General features: G+C 35.4%; 1 protein-coding gene across 1 annotated transcript in view; it reads left to right on the top strand.

Annotated features, from left to right (window-relative positions):
* LOC150086638 (post-GPI attachment to proteins factor 6-like) overlaps nucleotides 1-25444 on the top strand; it is a 176137-nt gene extending 150693 nt beyond the window's left edge. Inside the window, exons 11-13 of the mRNA XM_090371488.1 lie at nucleotides 5819-5988; nucleotides 18092-18352; nucleotides 25002-25444. Of these exons, the coding sequence (XP_090227614.1) occupies nucleotides 5819-5988; nucleotides 18092-18352; nucleotides 25002-25364 (794 nt within the window). The 3' untranslated portion in view covers nucleotides 25365-25444. The remainder of the gene's footprint in view (nucleotides 1-5818; nucleotides 5989-18091; nucleotides 18353-25001) is intronic.
* Nucleotides 25445-26330: the final 886 nt, after the last annotated feature.

Raw genomic sequence — 26330 nt, 5'->3', positions numbered from 1 at the left:
CTAGACAAGACTTCAGTTATAGCTCAGACACAGCGTGGTTTTGTTAAGGGGAAGTCTTTCCTGACCAATTTGATTGTATACTATGATGCAGTCACAAAAGAACTGGATGCAGGGAATAACTTTAATATTATATACTTGGATCTTAGAAAGGCTTTTGATACTGTTGCACATGGAGGACTGCTGCACAAATTGGAGCAGTGTGGCATTCGAGGCAAATTGCTGCTATGCATAAAGGGGTGGTTGAGGAGGAGAAGACAGAGTGGTAATCAATGGACACTGCTCATCGTGGACTAATGTTATTAGTGGAGTCCCTCAGGTTTCAGTATTGGGTCCATTATTGTTTTCTGTATTTATAAATGATAATGATGATGGTATATCAAGCTTAATGTCCAAGTTTGCAGACAACATGAAGATTGGAAGGGTTGTGAAGGACTACTGACACTATGCTACTGCAACAGGATATGGAAAAGTTGAGCAGATGGGCTGAGAGGTGGCAAATGAAGTTTAACATTGACAAATGTAAAGTACTACATATGGGAAACAGCAACCCCAGAGCAACGTACCAACTCTGTGGTACTACACTGACAGTGGTAGAGAATGAAAGGGACCTGGGGGTGGTTGTGCAGGCAGATATGAAGTTTTCTGAGCAGTGCAGACGGGCTGCAAGAGTGGCTCATGGTGTCTTGTCGATGATATATAGGGATTTTTCTAGCAGGGATAAGGAGGTGATTATTCCCTTGTATAAGGCAATTGCCTGACCATTGCCTTGTATAAGGCAATGGTCAGGCCACAACTAGAGTACTGTATACAGGTCTGGAGGCCTCATTTCAAGAAAGATGTAGAGATGCTGGAACGAGTACAGAGAAGGGCAACAAGATTAGTGAATGAAACAAAAGGGTGCTCTTACGAAGAAAGGCTTAAGTTTTGCAAATTACAGTGTTTGGAGACTAGGCACCAGCGAGGTGATCTGATAGAGGTGTATAAAGCCTTGAATGGTTTGAGCATGCTCAATGCTGATGGGATTCTTCCTCTTGCTCAGAATAATCACCTGAGAGGGCATAAATTCAAATTGAGGAAGGACGGATGTAGGATAGACGTGAGGAAATTTGCCTTTAGCCAGCGGGTGGTTGGTTGGTGGAACAGACTTCCATCCCTTGTCATGGAAGTTAATCGCCTAAATAAGTTTAAGGCTCAGCTGGACATGTATTTCGAATGAACAGAGGGGTGAAGTGGAAGTGGTTATTTTTTATTTATTTATTTATTTTTTTTTTGGCTGATGCTGCATAAGCTTGCTTTCTTGCATTAAATGCCTCTACTGAAGCTAAATCTAATCTGTCTTTCCTGAGTTTGAATTTATGCTCTCTCAAATGATTATTCTGAGCAAGAGTAAGAATTCCATCAGCATTGAGCTTGCTCAAACCATTCACAGCTTTTTACACCTCAATAAGATCACCTTGCAAGTGCCTAGTCTCCAGACACTGTAATTTGCAAAATTTATGCCTTTCTTCGTAAGAACAACCCTTTGTTCCATTCACTAATCTTGTTGCCCTTCTCTGGACTCGTTCCAACAGCTCTACATCCTTCCTAAAATGAGGCCTCTAGACCTGTATACAGTACTCAAGGTGTGGCCTGACCATTGCCTTATATAAAGGGATATTCACCTCCTTATCCCTGCTAGAAAAATTCCTGTATATCATTGACAAGACATTATGAGCTAATCTTGCAGACCATCTGCACTGCTCAGAAAACTTCATATCTGCCTGCACAATTACCCCCAGGTCCTTTTCGTTCTCTACCACTGTCAGTGTAGTACCACAGAGTTGATATGTCACTCTGGGGTTGCTGCTTCCCATATGTAGTACTTTACATTTGTCAATGTTAAACTTCATTTGCCACCTCTCAGCCCATATGCTCAACTTTTCTAGATCCTATTGCAGCAACATACTATCATTAGTGTCCTTAACAACCCTGCCAACCTTCGTATCGTCTGCAAATTTGGACATTAAGCTTGATATACCATCATCAATATCATTTATAACTACTGAAAGCAACAATGGACCCAATTCTGAACCCTGAGGGACTCCACTAATAACATTAGTCCACCAAGAACAGTGTCCATTGATTACCATTCTCTGTCTTGTCCCACTCAACCATCCCTTTATCCATAGCAGCAATTTTCCTCCAATGCCACGCTGCTCCAATTTGTGCAGCAATCTTCCATGTGCTACAGTATCAAAAGCCTTTCTAAGATCCAAATATATGATATCAAAGTTATTCCCTTGATCCAGTTCCTTTGTGACCACATCATAGTATCCAATCAAATTGGTCAGGCAAGACTTTCCCTTAACAAAATCATGCTGTGTCCGAGCTATAACTGAATTCTTGTCTAGATGATCCTGCAGTGCTTCTTTAGCCAGTGCCTGCATTAAGTTTCCTGCAACAGAAGTTAAACTAACAGGTCTGTAATTACTTGTGTTCCCTTTGATCCTCCTTTGTGAATTGGGGTAACATTTGCACATCTCCAGTCCATGGGTACCTCCCCTGTGTTCAAAGAAGCTCTCATAATTATGGCTAAGGGTTTGCTTACTTCCTTTGTTGCCTCCTTTAATATAACTGGATAGATCCCGTCCACCCTGGGTGCCTTTTTTATGTTTATCTTCAACAATTTCTCCTCCACTTTCCTCTCAGTTATTACAAAATCATCCAGCTTGCTGCCAGAGTTTAACTCACCTCTGGCATTCCCCTCCCTGAATAACTCCTCATGGGTGAATGCAGATGCAAAATACTCATTTAGTTTGTTAGCCACTTGAGCAGGATCATCAACAGTTTAACCGTCAATATCCAGTAGACCAATTTGATTCATCCCTTTCCTTCTAGAGTTTACGTAGGCGAAGAACTCTTTGTTGTTTTTCTTTGCATCCTTTTCCAAAGATTTCTCATAATCTGCCTGTGCCTGCGTAATCTCCTTTGTGACTTGGTTGCACACCAGCTTATATCTATCATAGGCTTCCATGTCACCCATTAATTTATATGTATCCCATGCATTTTTCTTCTCTGCCACATGTCTCATTAGTTCATCTGACATCCATTTAGGCCTAAATCTTGAACAATATTTCTTAGTTTGTATGTAAAGCCTAGTAGCCTACAAGATAAATTCTTTGAATGCTTCCCATTTTGAATTTGCTGTTGGTAACATCATCAGTTGGTCCCACTGTATAGAATTTAAATACTGTTTCAGACCACCGTAGTCACCTTTATGAAAGCAAAATCCCTTCCCTTTCGTCTCTCTCTGTCTTCTCCCTCTTTGAGTAAATCCCACTTCAGCACACTGTGATCACTACCACCTAGTGGTTCCTTTATCTGCAGATTCTTAATGCATGAAGAATCACTACCCACAAATTCCAGTCAGTATCTGGGAAATTAAAATCCCCCATTATAAGACTCTCTGATTTACTGGCCCACTCTATTTCCCTGTACAGTTCCTTATTATACTCATCAGAGTCATTAGGCCAATAGCACACTCCTACTCTCAATTTTGATCTACCAATGCTTATGTCACACCAAACTGACTCGACACTGCACTGTACAGCGATGTCGACTGGCTTCACATCCTTGGATTTTGTGTTTTTTGACTAATTGTATAACCCTTCCTCCCTTGTCTATCCTTCCTGAACACATTGTACTCCCCAAAGTTTGACATTTGTCAATGTTAAACTTCAGTTCCCACTTCTCAGCTCAATCTGCCCGACTTTCCTACATCCTGTTGCAGTAACACTACCATTACTGTCATTAACAACCATGCTGAACTTAGTATCACCTTGAAACTTGGGTATTAAGACTATATTCCTTCATCTCAATCATTGATAAATATACAAAACAACAGTGGGCCCAGCACCCAAACCTGGGGGTCCGCAGACCTCTGGGAAGGGGTTTTTGGGAAGCGCTGACATAGAAGACAACATATTATTGTTATATAATAAATGTTATTTCCTTCCTAGGGACCTACAGGTGGCAAATCTTTCACTGGGCTTTCATTATGAAAATTTTGCTCTTTAATTCAAATATATATATATATATATATACACAGGTAGTTCCCGCTTTACGAGTTTTAGCTTTATGAGTTCCCGAGTTAAAGAGTTCTTTTTTTTTTCTTTTTCAAATATAAAGTATCAACAGAATCGAAAACATAAACATTAATTGCAATAAATAAATGCTACACATTCATAAATATGGCATTTCAAATCACGAATCACACACGCGTAGCTATATAATACATTACTACTATGAATGCATTTATTTGTTCAGGCAGAGATAAGGAGGGAGGTCCAAATCTTAAAGAATTTTGGAAAGAAATTCCATATTTTAGATGCAATCAAAATAATAAGAGCCTGAGACAAAATTACAGAGAAAAACATAGTGTCTGGAATAAATTCTGTCATCGTTTTTGATAATTTTGAAGGATTTAAAGAACCAGCAAAGGTTGTAAAAAATTAAATAGAAGCAGTCATTAATATTGCTAACCAATTGCAGCTTGAGGTTTCTGCAACTAATTTCACTGATCTGCTTCAAACACATAGTGAAGAGCTCGCAAATCAAGACCTCCTTGAAATGGCAAAATGTGAATAAGCTGAGGAAAAAGAAGATTTAACTGAAGAATCTCCTGTTCGTTCCTTTACTCTCAAGGGGCTTGAAGAAGCTTTTCAACAGAGAAAAGCAATTGAGATTTTCGAGTCAAGATTCAAATTTTGCACGCACTAGAAAAGTTGCTACAGATTTTAAAAAATGCTTATGCATGCGATCATGAAATTTCTAAAGAAAAGAGAAGGCTGTCTTGGAAACATGACTCTTGAAGCATTTTCACAGAAGAAAACAACTCCTTGTGCTTCCAACAAACCAACGAGTGCTGAGCCAACAACAAATGAAGAACCATCAACGAGTGTGCATTTAGTCGATGATGATGAAGAATAAACATTCTTTAATATTTGTATGATATAAATAATTTATTTATTATTATAATTTGCTTGATTTTAAAGGCTGTTTTCATTTCTTTGGATAAATAAATCATTGTTTAAGCATAAACTATTGTTTTGTTGACCTTTATTTAACATTACTGTAGCCAAATTTCATTGTTGAGAATGTAACCCCTGTTTTTAACATTACGTCTGTGGGAAAAAATTCCCGCTTTATGAGCTCATGCTAGGAACAAATTAACTCTTAACGTCCGGAACTACCTGTATATAAAAAGTTTTCATTAGTATTTTGTAAAATATGCTATGTAATGCTTTCCCACTTTTTGCAGCCAATTATTTTAGAATATTTTATGTAGAGATTTTATTCAGTATCTATCATGTTAACTTGAGTAATGCAGAAATTAATGAATGATACCACAATTATTAGCTATGATTCACTTTCTAGAATTCTCATTTGGTATACAAGTATTTCAAAATTTTAATATAGCTAATGCTATATTAGCCTATACAAAATTGAAGAAAATAAAGACACTTATCCCATTTAGTGTTTGGTGACCTGCAGGGCTTCCTTTTTGTTTGATAACATTTAATAAGCAATGTAAAACTTTGGTAGTAGGTCCGTCATGCTTGAAAAAAAAATTACAGGGGCAAGTACATTGATATTCTCTAAATACCAACAATAAGAGTTTTTTTATACACCCACATACCCATGTATAACTGTACATCTCAAACTCGCACTTCTACAAGCACTCAAAGTTGTTTTTAAAGTTGTGTAAATTTATAATTATGCATTTTTTGTATTTTAAAATAAATTATTCTTTGGTAATATTCATAATTTTTTGTTACAGGAAGGAAGGGCTGGGGATGCACAGAGTCTGCACAATCATCATTAGTACTCCTGCAGACCTTGTTGCTAACACTCAGCAATTTGTTTCTGCTTCCTGCTTCTCTTGTTGCTACAAAGAGAAAAATGTACACAGAAGCTGTTGTATATATTATTACTATGATATTCTCCATGGTAAGTGTGTAGGGTGTTAATAATATTTCAAAATTATGAAAAGTATGAGGACTTCCTCATTTCTCTTGAGTTTTTCAACCAGTATAGTGTAACCGCTTGATAAATACAGTGTTCTTAATGTTCGCAGAAAAACAAACTTGTGTTTCCACGAGTTCCCTTTATATTGTTTTTCTTTCAAACGAATGGCCCTGCCAAGAAGTTAGTTTGCCATTTGCTAGTATGTGTTAGTCTCTCAAAGCAAACAGCATTCACTATTTTATAACTTTTAAATTCTAAGAACATTTCACTCTTATTGATGTACTGGTTCACTGTACATGTTGGGCATAGCCTCTTTCTGTACATATCTTTGAGCAAACTGGATTTGCTACTTAGTGTGTTGATCTCATATTGTGGATGCACTTAATCAGAAATTGCCTTAGTATTGCACAGTGAAGAAGTATATTGCTTTTCAATTCAAGTGTACACCATTACCCAGACCTAGGCTTCAATCCTTTATGGATTTCATCATTGGGCTGGTAGGCATTGTGATGATATATATCCCCAATACATGGGATGTGAGATGGTGCAGTAAGTGAAGTAGACATAATTAAGTTCAGGACAAAAGCCCTGAACTTAATTTTCTAAACAGTTCATTTTTTGTGACAAATTAAAATCTATTTTTCAGCCTCAAGCTGCTTATCTCTGTCTAATTTCCCTCTTGGTCACAGAATATTACTTGCATATAATGCATATTGTAATGTGTCTCAGTTTTTATAATTGAAGGAATCGAATTACTGCTGTATATCTTAATCTGTCTTTACAAAGAAAATAGTTGAACAGATTAGTATGTTCAGATGGTTTCCGATATGAATTAAGAAAAACACATCACTGCCTGTATTAACAAGAATTTATTAAACTTAGAGGTCTAAACATAATACTGGAAGAAAATAAAACACTACCCTTCCGTGATGTGCTGGTGAAGAAAGCAGAAATTGGCTTCATAACAATAGACCAGGTAACACCTTGCAGCCAATGTGGAAGCTGAGGACTAAGATCAGTCCACCTTGGCATTCAGCTAACTGCCAGTTTGTAGCAAGTATCCATTACAAGATCCAAAGCCACTCGGGCTCTATTTTTCACTTTACTTTTCTTTGTTCTGTGGATCCAAAATCAGATAAGAGAAATTGTTAATTATCCTACCAGTATATTATATCATAACTCAGTGATTTTCAATCAGGTTGCCGCAACAACATTCCAGGGGCGCCATATAATTTGGGTTTAAGTTACTTAAACCTTTTTTTTATTTTTTTTTATTTATATATTTATTTCATTATAAAAGGTGAATAATATCTTTTTAATTTTGTGGTGATCTATAATTGATGTTTATTATAATTGATATTTTTTATATATCTATATAAAAAATAAAATTTTATATATACAGGGTGTCTCAAAAATATTGGTACAAATGTTTAGGGGAGGTAGGTAACAGCTAAAGGAATGTGAATCGCATAGGAACCCATAACCGGAAACGTCACCGTAAGTCAGTAAACGGTGCTGTTCATCAGTTCGCGAGAGGGAAAATTTCTAGTTTACTCATTCAAGCAGTAGTCGCTGTACAAAGAGCATGCATCGATATACGAACTGTGAGCTGGCAGACATGCACCTAGTGTATGGATTAGCAGAGAGCAATGGACGAGCCGCTCAACGAATTTATGGAGAACGCTTCCCAGACAGACATGTACCGGACCACCGTTTGTTTGCGCGTGTGCATCAAAATTTGTGTGATTATGGGTCATTTAGAGGTAACAGGAGTAGTGCGGGCAGACCACGTTCGACGCAAACTCTCACCATGGAAGAGAGTGTGTTGAATGCCATCCAGAATAATCCTACTACCAGCACACGTGACGTTGCCTTTGCCTTAGGAACGTCTCGTTGCAGTATACAGCGTGTCTGGCACGACGATTCCTTACACCCCTTTTATCTCCAAAGGGTTCAGTTACTGCTCCCCCAAGATCATCCTGCACGTGTGGCTTTTGCGCAGTGGTTTCTCCAAGAAAGTGTTCAAGACTTGAATTTTCCAGGCTATGTTTTGTTCACGGATGAGGCTTATTTCACTCGGGAAGGCTTATTCAATCAGCACAATGTTCATGTGTGGGCTCACAACAACCCACATGGTGTGTGCCCCCATGCAACACAACATCGCTTCGCAATAAATGTGTGGGCAAGTATGGTCGGTGACTGCTTAGTCAGTCCATACCTGTTACCATCCCGCATGAACTCCGCTAAATATAGTATCTTTCTTGAACAAGTTCTACCAGGGTTACTTGACAATGTTCCAGCAAATGTCTTTCTGTGGGGGGCCCTCAAATCTATTGTGTATGAATCGCCTGTAGAGAAGGAAATGGATCTCGTGGCGAGACTCGTCTGCGCTGCTGCTACTGTCAAAGAAACTCCAGGTGTGTTCGACCGTGTCTGCCAATCCATGCTGCGTCAGTGTTACCCATGCATCACATCTCATTGTGGAACCTTCGAGCATCTGTTGTAACATCATGAAATGCATCCATCTCATACTCCATTGTTAATATTATGTCAAATAAATGTTTGCCACTAATTACTGTCTTGTGTCATTTCTGCTTCTTGTGCCTCTGCTACTACTTTCCCGTGACGTTTCCGGTTATGGGTTCCTATGCGATTCACATTCCTTTAGATGTTACCTACCTTCCCTAAACGTTTGTACCAATATTTTTGAGACATCCTGTATATATATAATTTGTATTATTAATTGTAATTTTGTTTATAGTTATATTATTGTAATAACTATCATATAACATTTTTTTATGTTATACTAGGGGGCTTCACCCCTTGCTCGCTCGCCTCGCTTCTTTTGATAAAATAAAATATAGTTAGGAAAATAAAATAAAATACTTACAGAAGCTTTCAACTCTGTGCATATCTCTTCCTCAGCTATGAATAAATAAATACTTTACTATATCTATATAATATTGGTGTAGATACTCCATAGACAGCTCTTAAAGAAAATCTATAATTGTAGTGTGAAAGGCATCATTTCATGTGTATCTGATATTGTGCCCATCCTTCACGAGTTACCATGTATTGCACTACCTCGAATAAGTAATGCTTCACTAATAGAGAAGACTATTGTCACATTCTCAGTGGGCACCACCACCCAGATGGCACTTTTTAAAAGCTAGTTGGCTTTTCATTGATGGGTGCCTTTCGCACTATGATCGTAGTTTTTCTTTAAGAGTTGTCTATGGGGTATCTACGCCGATATTATATAGAATAGAATCTTAAACTCTTAAAATATTATGCCTTGTTGCATTTAGTTTATTTAAATAAATATGGAACATATGGAAATCAAAAATGGTACCGCATGGTCGTGTTAGGTAAACATAGCACTTGACCACACTTAAACAGAAGTTATATAAACATAGTTCCTGACCATGCTTAAACAGAAGTTTGTTTTACCACAGTAAAACAAGCTTCTGTTACGTATTTGTTACGTATTACCACATAATCTACATCCCTCTTCTTCCATTAGCTGAATAAATATCATTGAGGAAAATTATTTTAACTTACCAAAAGAGATACACACACACACACACACACACACACACAGAGAGAGAGAGAGAGAGAGAGAGAGAGAGAGAGAGAGAGAATCGGATCTAACAAGCAGAGTAGCGGTGCCACAAAATAAAATAAGTTACTTAGGGGTGCCGTTATTAAAAAAAGGTCAAAAACCAATGTCATAACATTAATTAATTACCACTGAAGAACAAGAAGATCCACAGAGATGGGTCATAACATATGATCTCTTAGCAGTCTGTTCCAAATTTTTAACATTAGATTTTTTTTACACATTCAGTGAAGTGAACCCACCATTTATTCATAGCCTTGACATATATTTCTATTAGACTTCTAACAGATAACTTATATGACTGGTCTGAAAAATGACAATTAAGCTTTAATGCTAGTGAATGTAAGTTCTGCATCTGGGTCATTTAAGGTATTTAAGGTTTTCTTGTTTTTTGAGGCAATCTCCAGGGTTCCCCCTATGCACCGCAGTATCAGTGGTACTTTTTTATAAATGTCATAATAGAAAATCATTAAATATAAACCTAATATTATGAAACAATGGCATAATCAAAGGTAGGAGAATAATATCTGTTTTATCCATTGCTACTAAAAATATATATTAATAGTAATCTTTTAAAATTAATAGATTTCTTTAAAAATTTATTTGAAAACAAAAATATAAATTTCGCAATGAAACTTGAACGTTTCTTACTAAAGTACAATGTGTTAGATCCAAAAAAAAAGAGATCCAACAAATGAGATATACTGTGATACGTGCGAATGCTGCATTTTGATTCGCCATGAGCTGAATGCTATAACTGGTTGTTCTATGAACTGTGAGTCTGAAATCTGATTCAGTTACTGTACAGTCAATGTGGCATGATCATATGGTCTTCTGGAGAATGACGTACAGGATTTTTTTTTTTGTCATTCATATATGTATTATATATATAATATGTACATCTGAGTTTATGACTGATCTCTACTATTTAGATTAATTAATTTATTTATTACTGTTTCTTCTAAGGTAAAAATTAATTTTTACGGTGTTAAATATATAAATTTAAATTTATGTAATTTCAGTATTAAAAATTAAAAGAAGAAATTTTCATTAAATACAAAATGAGCAAAAAATGCAAGCGAACAACGTTAAATAGATTTCTTGATAAAAAACTGAAAACTGTGCAAGAAAATGTACAAATATGTGGAAATGATAATGACATGACATTTTCTTTTCCATCAAGATCTAAAGATGAGAGAAACAAAGACACAGAATTAAAATTTAATTGGCCCCACATTTGGAATGCTGACATGTGGACTGAGAAGAAAAAAGCATATCCTTGGCTTACATGTGACACCGGAAAATTAGGATGTTTGACTTGTGCTGCTTTAAAAAATTTAGGGCCGTCTAAAATGCAGGGAGTTAGCATTTCAAAGGAATGGAGTTTGGTAGTGGTATCATCTTATGGCAAAGATAGAAGTGCACGATTGACATCTTTGCTTAAGAAAATTTATGAATATTCAAAAAGTACTTCACATTTACAGGCTGAAAAAATCTTGCAAGCTGCAAATGAACAACATTTAGAAGCGGTAATTGATCAAATGAATGACTGAAATTTCTAGCACCTGTAAGGTTTACAGAACTGCATATTATATTGCAAAACATGATCGACCATATTCTGACCATTTTGAGTTATTACAACTTCAAGAATTGAATGGCACTGTTATTGCTCATGGTTTGCGATCAAGATTAAGTGCTACTAATATAATAGAGCATGTCGCAAGGCAAATTAAATTAAAATTGTGCCAACAAATTGTGGACATACATGGAAACTTATCAATTCTCATTGATGAGGCTACCAGTCTAAGCAAGAAATCTACTCTGGTTATTTATTTAAAATGTGAAACCAATAAAATGAAAGATCCACATTACTTGTTTCTTGATTTAATTGAATTTCCAGATCAAGCAGCTTTCACAATAACAGTGTCTCTCTTAAAATGTCTTTAAAAATACGGATTTTACGACAGTTATTTAAAACACTATTTAATTTCTTTTATGAGCGATGGGGCAAGTGTTATGTTGGGCAGAAAATCTGGAGTTGGAAATAAATTATTAGAAAAATATCCAAATTTGATCATATGGCATTGTTTAAACCATCGGCTTGAGTTATCAGTTGGAGATGCAATATTAGAAGTTCATGGAATTAACCATTTTCAAATATTTATGGACAAGCTGTACACTTTGTACAGTCAATCTCCAAAAAACCAGAGAGAAATAGAATTTCTCTCTGGTTTTTTAATGGTAGAATAGGTATTTAATGTAAGGTGGGTGGCCCGCTCCTTTAGGACTGTATCAGCAGTTTGGCAAAATTTGCATCTTTATGCCATCATTTTGAAAATGCCAGTAAGATAACAACCGAAACAAAACTGAACAATCCATGTTCAACGGATTATATAAACGAATTTCATCCAAATTTTATTCTAAATTATATATTCTAATTTTAATTATATAAATTATATATTCTATTGATCATATGGCATTGATCTATTGATCAAATCTATTCTATTGATCAAATTAAAAAACAGTTTATTCTAAATTTAGCCCTGATGTACGATATATTGTTTGAGCTATTGATTCTTTCAGTCATTGCAAAAAAAGAGATACGACAATAGTATATGCAGACAAATTGATTCGTTGTACAATTCGTTACTTGGAATTTTTAAAAGATCGTCAAAAAGGAAAAAAGTTGTTAGAAGCCTCAGATGCTATTGAAAAAAATGCAATTATTTTCAGTAACATTAACGGACAATAACAAAGTAACATTAATTCATAGAATCAATTTCTAAACAGTATTATTAATAATATGAAGCATAAGCTGAGTGTTAGTACAGATTCTACTGAATTTACTGAAGGAATTTCAACTTCAGACATTATAAAAGAGTTGCGAATTCTTGAACCAAGCAAATGGCCATCTGAAATTGATCTTGGATTTGGAGAAAATGAAATAGAGTCTCTCTGTAAATGTTTTAATTTATCTTTCACAAAATGTTTGAATGCCTACAGGGATTATTTAGCTAATGATGATTGTAGCGTGCCCACAGATTTGGAACATTTAAAAACTTATTCTAAAATTATAGCTTGCATTTCTTCTGGATGCGAGCGTGGCTTCAGTGTATGAATTTAATATTAACTGAGAAAAGATCCCGTAAACTACACGGTCCACCATTATAATTATGGAATCCAAATTTTTTATGTCTGAACTTGGTTGCGGTCTCATCGTTCTGCTGTTGACCAGTAAACAAAAAGGGCAGTCACACAAGGATATGTAATCAATCCTGTATGGGAATTTCTATGATTCTTCTGAACAGTCTTTTTTATATTATTTTGGAGTTTTTGTTTTCGTTTTTGTTTTTTTTCTTTTCTGATTTTTTAAATTTTTTGTCTTTGTTTTTTACTTTTGAAATTTTTATTTAATAGTTATAAATGAATACTGAACAAATAAGTCAAAGATTAGATTTGATCATATGGCATTGTTTAAACCATCGGCTTGAGTTATCTTGTCTGATTAGATAGCTTGAGTTATCTAATTGTAGTTAATTGACGAGCTTTCCAGTACATTTTTTTTTTTTTTTAACAATACACCTCTGTGCAGTAGCGTCTGAAAAGCAAATTTTCTAAAGCCGGCAAGTGTGAATAAGTGTTGGTGTGTAAAGTTTATGTGTGTGTTATGTTGAGTGCTGGCACCTGACAACTTCGCAGCCAGAGGGTAGTGAACACCTGGTCCGCTGCCCCGTGACTCCCATCCCATGCTACGTGGAGGCATGCAAGGGACCACAAACAGGTAACGACTCTTAGTGGGATGACAAGAAAACTTGTTATTCCAATAAATAATGAAAAGGAAGGAACATAGTGTGAGATGTAGGGGTAAGGGAATGGATGGGAATGAAAGGGGGATGAAAGAAATAGGCATCCCCAGAAGAGGAAGTCAGCAAGAGATTAAAAATTAAAAGATACCAGTGGACAAAGCTTACACAGCCAAATTAAAAGTAAAACTAATATACACATTATTTACAAAACCAACAATTAATATTTCTCTCAACTAGAGAAGAATAGACAAATCACTATTTACAGCAATAAATAAATACCAAATGTGGTTATCAAAACTAACAATCACTTTTGGAGATTCTGAATTATACTAATTTTATGTTAAATTATCAACACTCAAGAATTTTGAAGATGGATTAAATGGATAAAATGGATTCAACATGAAGTTCTCCTAGCAATGTAGTAAAGTTGCTAGGACAGCATGTTGGATTCTGTCAATGATATATAGGAATTCTATCAGTAAAGATAAAGATGTGATTATTGCACCGTACAAATTAATGGTCAGACTACATCTTGAGTATACAGGTCAGAACCTTATTTCAGGAACGATATCAACTGGTTTGAAAGGATAAAAAGAAGAGCATTTGCAGATGCAAAGAGATATTCTTACCAGAAGAGATTTTAGTTCTGCAGCTGCAGAGTTTCAAATATAAGCATCTGCATGTGCTTCCAATTGAGGTGTTTAAAAGACTTTAAAAGGGCTGAGCAATCCTAATGATTGGGGGGGGGGCATATTTCCTCTTTCTAGAACATTGCAAGTAAGAGAATATAATTGTAGACTGAAAGTAAGAAAATTTTCCTTTAGTGAAAGAGTGGTCAGCTGTTGAATCACCTAGACTTGTTATGTCTTAGAGAACTTATGTAGATTTAAGGAAAAATTAGATAAATATTTGAAAGATAAAATATAAAACTAAAGAGATAAATTTCTTTTTTTTAATGTTTTTGTTTATTATATGCTATATAAGCCTTGCTTTCTTTGCATCATTCTGCCACTTTAATACTAACCGGGGATTGAGCAGTTTAGATAATCAATTTTTTCAGTTAAAAGTGAGTCAGATTTAAAATATCTGAAATTTTTGATTTCCCCTACTCCATATTTGTTCACTAAAGTGGTACCATTAATGCCTTTACTAATGGTACTAAAGTGATACCATTAATGCTGCCACTGATAGACAGCACCACACATTTTATTTTGCGGCTGTATCCCTTGTATTGGATGAGGCAACATTATAATTTACTCAGCTACAAGACTAAACAGCACACTATGGTACATAGGGACTTCACTTAAAATTAGGTAATGTTAAATTAGGTCTCTATGTACTATATTTTTAGACTTTCAAGAAAGATCAAACAAGAATATAAATGTTGTTTGTTTCTTAATAATCTCTTTTCATGATACTGAATACATTATTGTAAGCTAGGTGCCCATGAGCAATATTTTTCATTGCTTAGTGAAAAATTTTACACTAACTGAATTCTGAACATTAAAAACACTCTCTCATGCCACAAATAAATTGTGGTGTAACAGCTTTCATAATATTCCTTAATGCATCAAATGACACAAATGCTACCTGTTTGTTAAGCACACATGCCCACACCCATCTTCATCATGGATGTGGAGGCATTTGTTGTGCAGAAGGAAATATGTTGGCTTGTGGCCAAGCACATATTTGCCTCTGGAGATTGGGAAGGTGAGGTAACGTTATTATATCATATGAATGGTGCCTCCAATTATTTTAACTTATTCAAAACAAGATAAGATGTTTTGGGAATGGGGAGAATTGATGTATATCACCGTCTATTAATAAATCTTTCAAGCCAGTGGACATCGCTGGACAGTGCAGTGTCGAGTCAGTTTGGTGTGACATAAGCATTGGGAGATCAAAATTGAGAGTAGGAGTGTGCTAGAGGCCTAATGACTCTGATGAGTATAATAAGAAACTGTACAGGGAAATAGAGTGGGCCAGTAAATCAGAGAGTCTTATAATGGGAGATTTTAATTTCCCAGATATTGACTGGAGTTTGGGGGCTGGTCACTCACACACTAGCAAGGCTTTTGTGGATTTATTGGATGATTGTTTTCTACATCAACATGTTTGGGAGGCAACTAGAGGGAGGAATACTCTTGATTTGATTATCAGCAGTGATTCTTCATGCATTAAGAATCTGCAGATAAATGAACCACTAGGTGGCAGTGATCACAGTGTGCTGAAGTGGGATTTACGCAAAGAGGTAACTACCATTAGGGGTAAAGGGAAGGGTTATTGCTTTCGTAAAGGCGACTACGATGGACTGAGACAGTATTTAAATTCTATACAGTGGGACCAACTGATGATGTTACCAACAGCAAATGCAAAATGGGAAGCATTCAAAGATCTTATCTTGGAAGCTACTAGGCTTTACATACCAACTAAGAAATATTGTTCAAGGTTTAGGTCTAAACGGATGTTAGATGAACTGATGAGGCATATGGCAGAGAAGAAACATGCATGGGATACATACAAATTAACACATGACACAGAAGCCTATGATAGATACAAGTTGATCTGTAACCAAGTTACAAAGGAGGTTAGGCAGGCGAAGGCAGATTATGAGAAATCTTTGGCAAGGGATGCAAAGAAAAACAGCAAAGAGTTCTTTACTTATGTAAACTCTAGAAGGAAGGGGATGAATCAGATTGGTCCTCTTGATATCGATGGGTCAACTGTTGATGATCCTGCTCAGGTAGCTAACAAACTAAATGAATATTTTGCATCGACATTCACGCATGAAGAGTTATTTAGCGAGGGGAAAGCCAAGGGTGTATTCAACTCTAGCAGTAAGCTAGAGAATCTTGTAATAACTGAGAGTAAAGTCCAGGAGAAACTGTTGAAGATAAACACAAGAAAGGCACCTGGGGTGGATGGGATCTATCCAGTTATATTAAAGGAGGCAGCAGAGGAAGTAAGCAAAAACCTTAGCCATAATTATGAGAGCTTCCTTGGACTCAGGGGAGGTACCAGCAGACTGGAGATGTGCAAATGTGACCCCAATTCACAAAGGAGGATCAAAGGCTGACACAAGCAATTATAGACTTGTGAGTTTAACTTCTGTTCCAGGAAAATTAATGGAGGCACTAGTTAAAGAAGCATTGCAGGATCATTTAGACAAGACTTCAGTTATAGCTCGAACACAGCATGGTTTTGTTAAGGGGAAGTCTTGCCTGACCAATTTGATTGGATACTATGATGCAGTCACAAAGGAACTGGATGCAGGGTATAACTTTGATATTATATACTTGGATCTTAGAAAGGCTTTTGATACTGTTGCACATGGAAGACTGCTGCACAAATTGGAGCAGTGTGACATTGGAGGCAAATTGCTGCTGTGGATAAAGGGGTGGCTGAGGGGGAGAAGACAGAGAGTGGTAATCAATGGACACTGCTCATCGTGGACTGATGTTATTAGTGGAGTCCTCAGGGCTCAGTGTTGGGTCCATTATTGTTTTCTGTATTCATAAATGATACTGATGATGGTATATCAAGCTTAATGTCGAAGTTTGCAGACGATACAAAGGTAGGCAGGGTTGTCAAGGACACTACTGACACTATGCTCCTGCAACAGGATCTGGAAAGGTTGAGCAGATGGGCTGAGAGGTGGCAAATGAAGTTTAACATTGACAAATGTAAAGTACGACACATGGGAAACAGCAACCCCAGGGCAACGTATTAACTCTGTGGTACTACACTGACAGTGGTAGAGAATGAAAGGACCTGGGGGTGGTTGTGCAGGCAGATATGAAGTTCTCTGAGCAGTGCAGACGGGCTGCAAGAGTAGCTCATGGTGTATTGTCAATGATATATAGGACTTTTTCTAGCAGGGATAAGGAGGTGATTATTCCCTTGTATAAGGCAATGGTCAGGCCACACCTAGAGTACTGTATACAGTTCTGGAGGCCTCATTTCAAGAAGGATGTAGAGCTGCTGGAACGAGTACAGAGAAGGGCAACAAGATTAGTGAATGGGACAAAGGGGTGCTCTTATGAAGAAAGGCTTAAGTTTTGCAAATTACAGTGTCTGGAGACTAAGCACCAGCGAGGTGATCTGATAGAGGTGTATAAAGCAGTGAATGGTTTGAGCATGCTCAATGCTGATGGGATTCTTCCTCTCGCTCAGAATAATCACCTGAGAGGGCATAAATTCAGATTGAGGAGGGACAGATGTAGGATGGACATGCGGAAATTTGCCTTTAGCCAGCGAGTGGTTGGTTGGTGGAACAGACTTCCATCCCTTGTCGTGGAAGTTGATAGCCTAAATAAGTTTAAGGCTCAGCTGGACAGGTATTTTGAACGAACAGAGGGGTGAAGTGGAAGTGGTTTTTTTTTTTTTTGGCTGATGCTGCATAAGCTTGCTTTCTTGCATCAAATGCCTCTACTAATGCTAGTTAGTATACTAATAAAAAAAATTATGAATATTGGAAACTGTATAATAAAATTAAAATAAAACTAGATCAGTACTGCATTTTCATAACTAAGACGGTAGAAGATTTGTATTAAAGAAAATGCAAACAGAGCAGACTCAATTTTCTAATATCGTTTGCAATAGCTTGTAATCCTTTTGACTATCATATAATAGTTTTGTTTGTTTTAACCTTTCATTTTAGTTCTATCATGCTTGTGATGCAGAAGCCTATAGATATTGTGTGGCCAAATATGAAGTACTGCAGTTTTGTGATTTCTATTCAGCCCTGCTTTCTTTCTGGATAACCTTAATAGCAATGGCCAATTTATCTCCATCTCTTACCTCAGTTGCCCATATGATCGGAGCATTAGGAATCGCCTTAGGTGTTGAATATCAAAGAACTGGTTTCTGGGTATTTGTAATCCCTACTACTGTAGGAATGCTTATTATTATATTTTCTTGGGTAAGTGATTTTATATTTGCATTTCCTATTTTTTGTCATTAAAATGTAATGTTATTGAAAGTAATTTCTGTGTATTAGGGACATGTTATTATATTTTCATAACTACAGGCAGGCTATTATGAGCCCATTCCACTAAACAGAGAATAACACTAAGGTAATTGATCCTTTTTAACTTTCATTTTTGTTTTATTATATTCAAACTGCTATTTCCAAGGAACTGAATATATCTGATAATTTATCTGAACTTAGAAAAAGGTATATATTTACTCCTTTTCATATAAGCATGTAATTAAGCTTTGAGTTTTGCAATCCATTATAGCCAACTTCGAACACTCTTGATGTATGTGAGGTCAGTAACTGATCCCAAAATCAGGACTGCTATAGATGTAGATAGTTAAGCACAATATTTAAATATTATACTTATTATTATAATCACACTGGTCAACAAGGTTTTGGTAACATAAAAGGAGACTAACTTTTTAAATTAATTCTGTTATGCTAATTCAGAATGAACCTGAGCAAATAAATTTTACAGCACATTACAGTTTTGGGAGAACTAAAAAAGAAATAATTGATATTCATAATAATATTAGAAAATAAGCATCAGTTACTGAATGTAGGCTTAGCATTAGTAGAGGCATACGATGCAAGAAAGCAAGCTTATGCAGCATCAGCCAAAAAAACCTCTCCCATTTCAACCCTCCATTTGTTCCAAATGCCTGTACAGCTCAGCCTTAAATTTATTTAGGCTATCAACTTCCACAACAAAAGATGGAAGTCTGTTCCACCAATCAACTACCTGCTGGCTAAAGGCAAATTTCCACACATCTATTCTACAACTGTCTTTCCTCTATTCCTGAATAGAGGAGGATGACTTGTAATTATGAGCATCTGATACAATAACCTATTGTAACAGGTTTGTGCATGTTAGTTGTCTTTTATCTGGTTACATTTGAGGCTAGTTGCATGTTTCATTATCTTTGTTTTTCTTTGTACAGAGTGGTTTTCTGACATATAAAAATATGGAGAAACAATGCCACAATGAATTTGTGAATTTATCAAATAGTGTTTGTTATTTGTATGGATAAATTTACACCAAAATCGTGATGTTAGTCTGTAACAAAAATAATTAAATGTGCTGATACTCTCTACCAAAATAGAGATAATCATAATGAAATTTGGGAGATCAGACAGAAGTTGGGCACTACTTGCCACATATTGTATTATGTATATTTTACTGAAAAGATAAAGAAAAGAAGAACATGCTGTTTGCTATTTCCATGTTTATCTCCAACATTATATACAGAATTTTTTTGGCCTCAGTTTCCATTGTTTTCATTGCAGTTTGTACATTATACAGATCAAGATCAAAGAAACAGAACTAATTCTTATCTTCTGTGAAGGCATATGGTCTCTGTTTGTTGTTTTTCCAATGCATCACTTTCTTAATGAGACAACGTATGTTCACTGAAACCCTTCCGGTGAAAGAGCAGTCTGCTTATCATTCAGATTCTTTGCCACCTGTCTAGCCAATATTTTTGTTCTTTTCAAATAATTATTCAGAATTAAATGTATTAAACTAACAGAAATGTGTGTGATATATATACTGTTACATGTTTGGCATTACGAGCTTCCATACATGTTCCTTGATAACCATTTGTTGCCGTGCTTGGCTGTCTGAAGAAAAAAAAAAATATATGTTTGTTATCAATACTCTCTCTCAGAATAGAACATTATTTGCAAACTATACATCAGACTTACTAACTGCCATGGCAAGATATACATCATTTTTCATCTCTTTTGTCACTTTCAAGGAGGTTTAAATTTGAATCCTGTTTGTAACAGAAGGAATCTGGGACTCGAAAAGCGGCAATAACCAGCGTAGCCTTGTTTTTAAGCTGGGATAAGGTTATTACTCTCGTGCAGAGTGAAGGGTTTCCCTATGTGTTCCCCCCCCCCATTCTGCAAATAGACAAATGAGACAGTCTTTTAGAACGTATGTGAACGTACAATTGAGGCAATATACTGCCATGGCTTAAAGATTCCTTCATACTAATTCCAGACAGCAGCAAAAAGCTTAGATGCTGACAGATTTGCTAAGAATTTCAGCTGCATTTATGGATAAAAAATGTGATGATAGCCAGAAACATTATATGGAAATGTAATTCGTTGCTGCCAAAGTTCTGCAAAATTTCCACTATCACTGTAGCTTTATGTTAGCACTGTCCAAAACAGTGAGAAAGCATTACATCTAGTCACCACCTTTAGCAATGAACATGCCCAACAGCTGTTTTGCAACTGCCAATAATCCTTCAGATTATAGTTGAATGAATTTCCAGCCCCACTGATATAGTGATACCAGTGTTCAATATATCAGTATTTTACTATTCATTAACTCATTCTGGTTTTGATGTAAAAAGATGATGACGTGAGACATAGTAAAAGCCAGAGCTTTTATAGGTTCACAATTTTTCTGTAGAATAGTATTGCATGCCGCACTGTTTGCTGTTTTACATTAAGTTCTGTATTTTCTTACTGTTATTTTTAGCATATACAGGTAACCCTTGTATAACTCCGTACTTGTACAACGCAGTTTATAAATTGTGGCTACCCTTGTGTGACACAGTCATGGTTTCGATATAACGTTATCTACAAATTGTTATATCCCTTCTTTTCACACACTTTTACCAGACGACTTAAAAATCAAACTTTATGTTCATTAAATTTGTGTCTGCTCGTATAACGGGTGTAGTTGCCAGAATTGAATTTATATAAGGGGAAACATGCAAGTACATCAACATATTTTTTTGTGTAGTGCCAATTTTTTACCTTATAAAGAGTTAATTGTTGCACAAGTAGTTATAAATAGTGAATTTATTCGGGGAATACCCCTTGGCATAAAAAATTTATTTTTTATAGTAATGGCCACCAAAACTGCAAAAGAAGGGGAAAAAAACAACATTGAAAAGAAAATTCATTTCTCTTGAAGAAAAAATTAAAATCTTGGATTGGTTGAAAAATGGAGAAAAACTAGGAGTTGTTACAAGGACTTTGAATTTAAATGAATCAACAATTCGTACAATCAAACAAAATGAGCAGAAAATCAGAGATAGTGTTATTGCTGGGTCAATGATAAGTGCAAAGCGTGTTGCTCGTGTACACGATATTTTAATGGAAAAAATGGAGGAATCTCTAATGGTTTGGATTGAAGATTGCACTCACAAGAAAATGCCTTTGAGTGGAAACCTTATTAAACAAAAAGCCCTCAAAATTTATCAGTCTTTAAAAGAACTTGAACAATATTTTTCAGAAGAAAGCTCTCGGCATGAATTTTGTGCCAGTAAGGGCTGGTTCGAAAATTTTAAAAAGTGATTTTCTTTGCATAATCTTCAGCTCCAAGGAGAATCAGCATCAGCAGATGTAGATGCTGCCCGAAAATTCCCAGAAGTACTTTTAAAAATCACTGAAGAAGGTGGATATAGTGCAGACCAGGTATTCAATGCAGACGAATTTGGGTTAAACTGGAAAAAAATGCCAAAACGCACTTATATATCGAAAAATGAAAAAACAGCTCCTGGATTCAAAGTTTCTAAAGACAGAATTACTCTACTCTTTTGTAGTAATGCATCAGATGATTACTTTACAAAACCAATGTTAATTAACCGATCTTTAAATCCTCATGCTATGAAAGCAATTGACAAGTCCATCCTCCCTGTTTATCGGAGAGCCAACAAAAAGGCATGGCTTACAGCTAGCATCTTTGAAAATTGGTTTTTTAACCGTTTTGTGCCTGAAATAGAAAGAAAAAGAATATCGACTTTAAAATTTTACTAATTTTAGATAACACGCCAGGACACTCAAAAATGTAACCCATCCGAATATTAAAATAATTTATTTGCCGCCTAACACAACGTCACTTATTCAACCCCTTGATTAAGGGATAATTTCAACATTTAAAGTGTATTATATTCGCCAAACATTTGAATTTTGGAAAAAATAGAATCTAATCCAAACATGACACTGCCTCAAGTGTGGAAAGAGTTTTCAATATTTAATTGTGTAAAAATAAATTATTTCTCTATGTGTAAAGGAGTTAAAACCCTCTACACTGAAATGTTGCTGGGAAAAAATATTGCCTGGTGTTGTCCTTAATCAAAATTTTGTACCTCCTGTGGATGCTGAACTAAGTCATATAACAAACCTGGCACACATTTGTGGTGGCGAGGGATTTTCCAATATGGTTTAAAATGAAATTCGTGAATTAATTGATGAAGAAACAGATTTAAATGAGGAGGAATTGGTTCAATTAATAGAAGACGGCAAACCAAATACAAATGGTGAGGAAGTTCTACTGAAGATCCTGATTGTGCTGAGTCTGTTTTAAGAATTCAGTCTAAAGAAATTAGCAGAAGGGTTAAATTTGGCACAAAAGTTAGGAAGTTATTTTACGGATAATGATCCCTCAACAGAGTGCTCGGAAAAATTCAAAAGACAATTGGACAGTTGTTTAGCCCCATATTGTGAACTTAATAAAAAAATTGCAGATAGTGGTAAGCAAAGTCTTATTACCGACTTTCTGATAAGAAAACCAGCTGAAGTACCCAGTGAGAATTATACAAATGATTTTGAAAAGATTTCAGGTGATAACGACATCCGGCCACTCGTAAATAAAGAATATCTACCAAATATTTTTTCTGAAGACAGTGATGACGATTAAAATATCCATTTCTTTAATTTTGAAATTTATGCATTATGTGCAATGAAATTTAGGTACAATTCCTAATTTTTATAATTTTATGCTACGTATTTGTTAAATAGTTAGTTACATGAATCCTTGAATGAATAAAATATGTTTTTGTTAAATGTCATTGTTGTTTTTATAATTAAAAAAAACACTACAGAACATAACCCTACATTTTGTATGAAACCTGAACCTCATATAATGTGATTTCTATAACGCGTGATATTTCTGGAACCTAACCTCTGCGTTATACAAGGGTTACCTGTGTGTGTATATATATATATATATATATTTATTTATTTATTTATTATTTTTTTTTTTTTTTTGTAGGGTATACTTGTGTGGTTATGTTTTATTAAATTATATAACTTTTGATGGTGTTGATGGCAAGTTGTCACACAGATATGTTACGAGAAAGAAAACTGCTATACTGCATTTGAGAGAAACGGCAGTCTGGTTTCTGCAGAACTGTAGACAGGAAGTCACTTTACACACACTTTTCTCTGAGGGCTGATGGGTCTTCCTGTGTGCAAGTTATGTGGCACCATTTTAAGTATCTTGGATACTTAAATCAATTGTGCTAATTTTAATAATACATGACATATATGTTCCATTGCTTTTAAATCATCTGACTGATCCTTATATGCTCAGGTTTTATTTGACAGTGACAGCATGTCTTAAATTTTTAAACTATACCAATCTATATATATTTTATTGTTGTAACCTATTTGTAGGTACCCTACTACTTTTTTAAATTTTATTTCTGAATTTGGTGCATCATAGCCCAATTTGCCACATCATTAAAAATAAAATCAGTCTATTGAGAAAACAAGTTTTATAACTAGTTAATTACTTGTAGAAATTTGCAATTATAAGGGTAAACAAAACTGAAAGTTTGGAATTTTTATAAATAACAGCAGCAAAAATAATAATTTTGTTGTTATTTTGTTATTATTGTTATTTGTTTAGTGATGCATTTTGAGATGTCATATGTTTCTAGGTTCCCAGCCCTAGAAACACATGACATTACAAAATATGTATCTTCCTGGTCATAATTTTCTGTGAGAAAGCTACAGTGGACTGTCAGAAGTACTGGGAATGACATCATTGTACTGCATACCCATTTTAGCTGTGGGAGACTTCTGTCAGTGTAGCCACTATGGCATTGTCAGAAGTGAAAAACCTCACGACTAGGCACTGAATATGAGTTTGGGGAGGGGATCTTCTCTTGCTTTTTAGTTGATCATAGCCTAATAAATAAAGGTGGTGATTCCCCCCCCCCCCACACACTTATTCTCTTTTGTAACATTTGATGCTCAGCCCTGAAGTTTGCTATTTCCAGCAGTAGTTCCAGCTGTAAACTTAGCTTCCCATAATCAACAAAGGTATGCCGGTCAGCATGATGCTGTCTCATGTGCTCCCAGTGATTCTCAATGGCCTGAACAAATCGTGGAAAATCCAGCAAGAGTTGTAGCAGCCAACATGTGACATTTCATCCAACCAGGTTACTAATCCAGGTCACCTGCTCATAACAGCCAACCACAGCACAAGCCTCCCTCCCCTTTGCTGAAACAAAGGGTTAAGAAATTTCACAACAGCAAGAAGCCTTGTTAAAAGTCTTTCCGTGTTTAGATATTCTTATTGCCATAGTCAGAGAGCTAAAATATAGGTAAAAATGTATAGCCTCTCAAAATTCATCCCTGAATTTTATCTTTATTATTCATCAGAATTTCAAATTGCAGTCTTGTTTTCCCTTTTAACTGCATGTCCATATGATTTTAAAAAATCTGTTTTTCTCAGATATAGTGTGGTATTTTTCTTTCCCATAAATTGCATACATTTCCAGTAATGAGGTTATATTATTACTAAATAAAATTAGATTTTTTTTCCCCCTGCTTTCCTCCTTAGGGCTTTAAATGTTACCACTCCCAAATGTGCTATCCTGCAAAGATCAAGTGGTTGCTTAATCTCTTCCCTGGCATTGTTTTAGCCTCATCAGGACTAATTCTGTTTGCATTTGTGGAAACAAAAAATAACTACAAATATGTGCATAGTTGTTGGCATGTTGTAATTGCCCTTTCTGTTATATTTTTGCTTCCACTGAAGGAAAAGATGTCTAATTCTTGCTGTTCATCACCCAGAACAGAAGATCCAGCAGATCAGGATGTGGTGTTTAACAATTTATCAGTTGCAAGTGTTTCAGAGTTGAAAGATATCAGTGAATATCATAATTCAGATATGCAATCCCTTGTCAGTGAGCGCAGATACTGACCAACTATAATGTTTAGCAGAGCCAGTTACTGTAAATTTGACTCAAAATCACAGGAAATGGTTATTGTGATAGAACACTTAATAACTAATACTGGTTGTGAAAAAAAAAAATATTTTTAACAACTGTACAAGATGTTATTTCTCTGTATATTAATTGTTGAAGTTATAAAGTACAAAACTGTCACCTGTAGGAAACCCATTTTGGACAAAAAAAAAAAAAAAAAAAAAAGCCGTGTAATGTACAAATATCTGTATTACTTGAGAAAAAACCTTTTTTATTTATTTAATTTTTATTTATATTTGATTCTTAATTTTAATGTCCAGTATCAGATTTTCACAAAATGATATATTGCTTGTGAAAACGATATATGCTGCAACTGAACTGTTTTTATTTTTTTAAGCAAATTCAGAACTTATGTGAATTAATTCATGTGTGCAATTTTTAATATCATCTGCAAAAATAATTATGTACAGAATGACCAATGTAACTGTGCAGTGTCAGCAAAAGAAAGTGCTTCTCAGTGACAGATGCATCACTTGTGATATACTGTAATAGTTGTAAAGTTTTTACCTCTACAATACGTAATTACTGTGCTTTGCATCCAGTGAGTTTAGGCCTAGGCAAAAATTGAATAGTATTTTTTGTGGTATAGGCTACAGTTTAATTTAGAAAACTTGCCTGAATTGAGTAATCATCTCACTTGTTAGCAGAATCTTATTTTAATTTATATTTTGTATTAAAAAAAAAAAAAAAAAACCCTTTATTTAGCATTACTTATGCAGTTGCCTTTACCATATTTATTTAGCTTATTAGCTTTGAAGGCACCAGCTGAAGAATATAGAGGATGTTCAGAGAAGTGAGAGAGTTAGAGTGAATTGCTGAGCTTTGTATGCAGAGTTTAAATTTATAATTTTGTGTGGATATCTGATTACAGGTTAACAAGATCATCTGGAGTCTTTCAATGT

This window comes from Mastigoproctus giganteus, chromosome 4 (genome assembly GCF_048544385.1).
Source record: "Mastigoproctus giganteus isolate SK-2022 chromosome 4, ASM4854438v1, whole genome shotgun sequence".
Lineage (NCBI taxonomy): Eukaryota > Metazoa > Arthropoda > Arachnida > Uropygi > Thelyphonidae > Mastigoproctus > Mastigoproctus giganteus.
The sequence above is the reverse complement of the archived record's forward strand: the minus strand, read 5'-3'. Positions and strand labels throughout refer to the sequence as shown.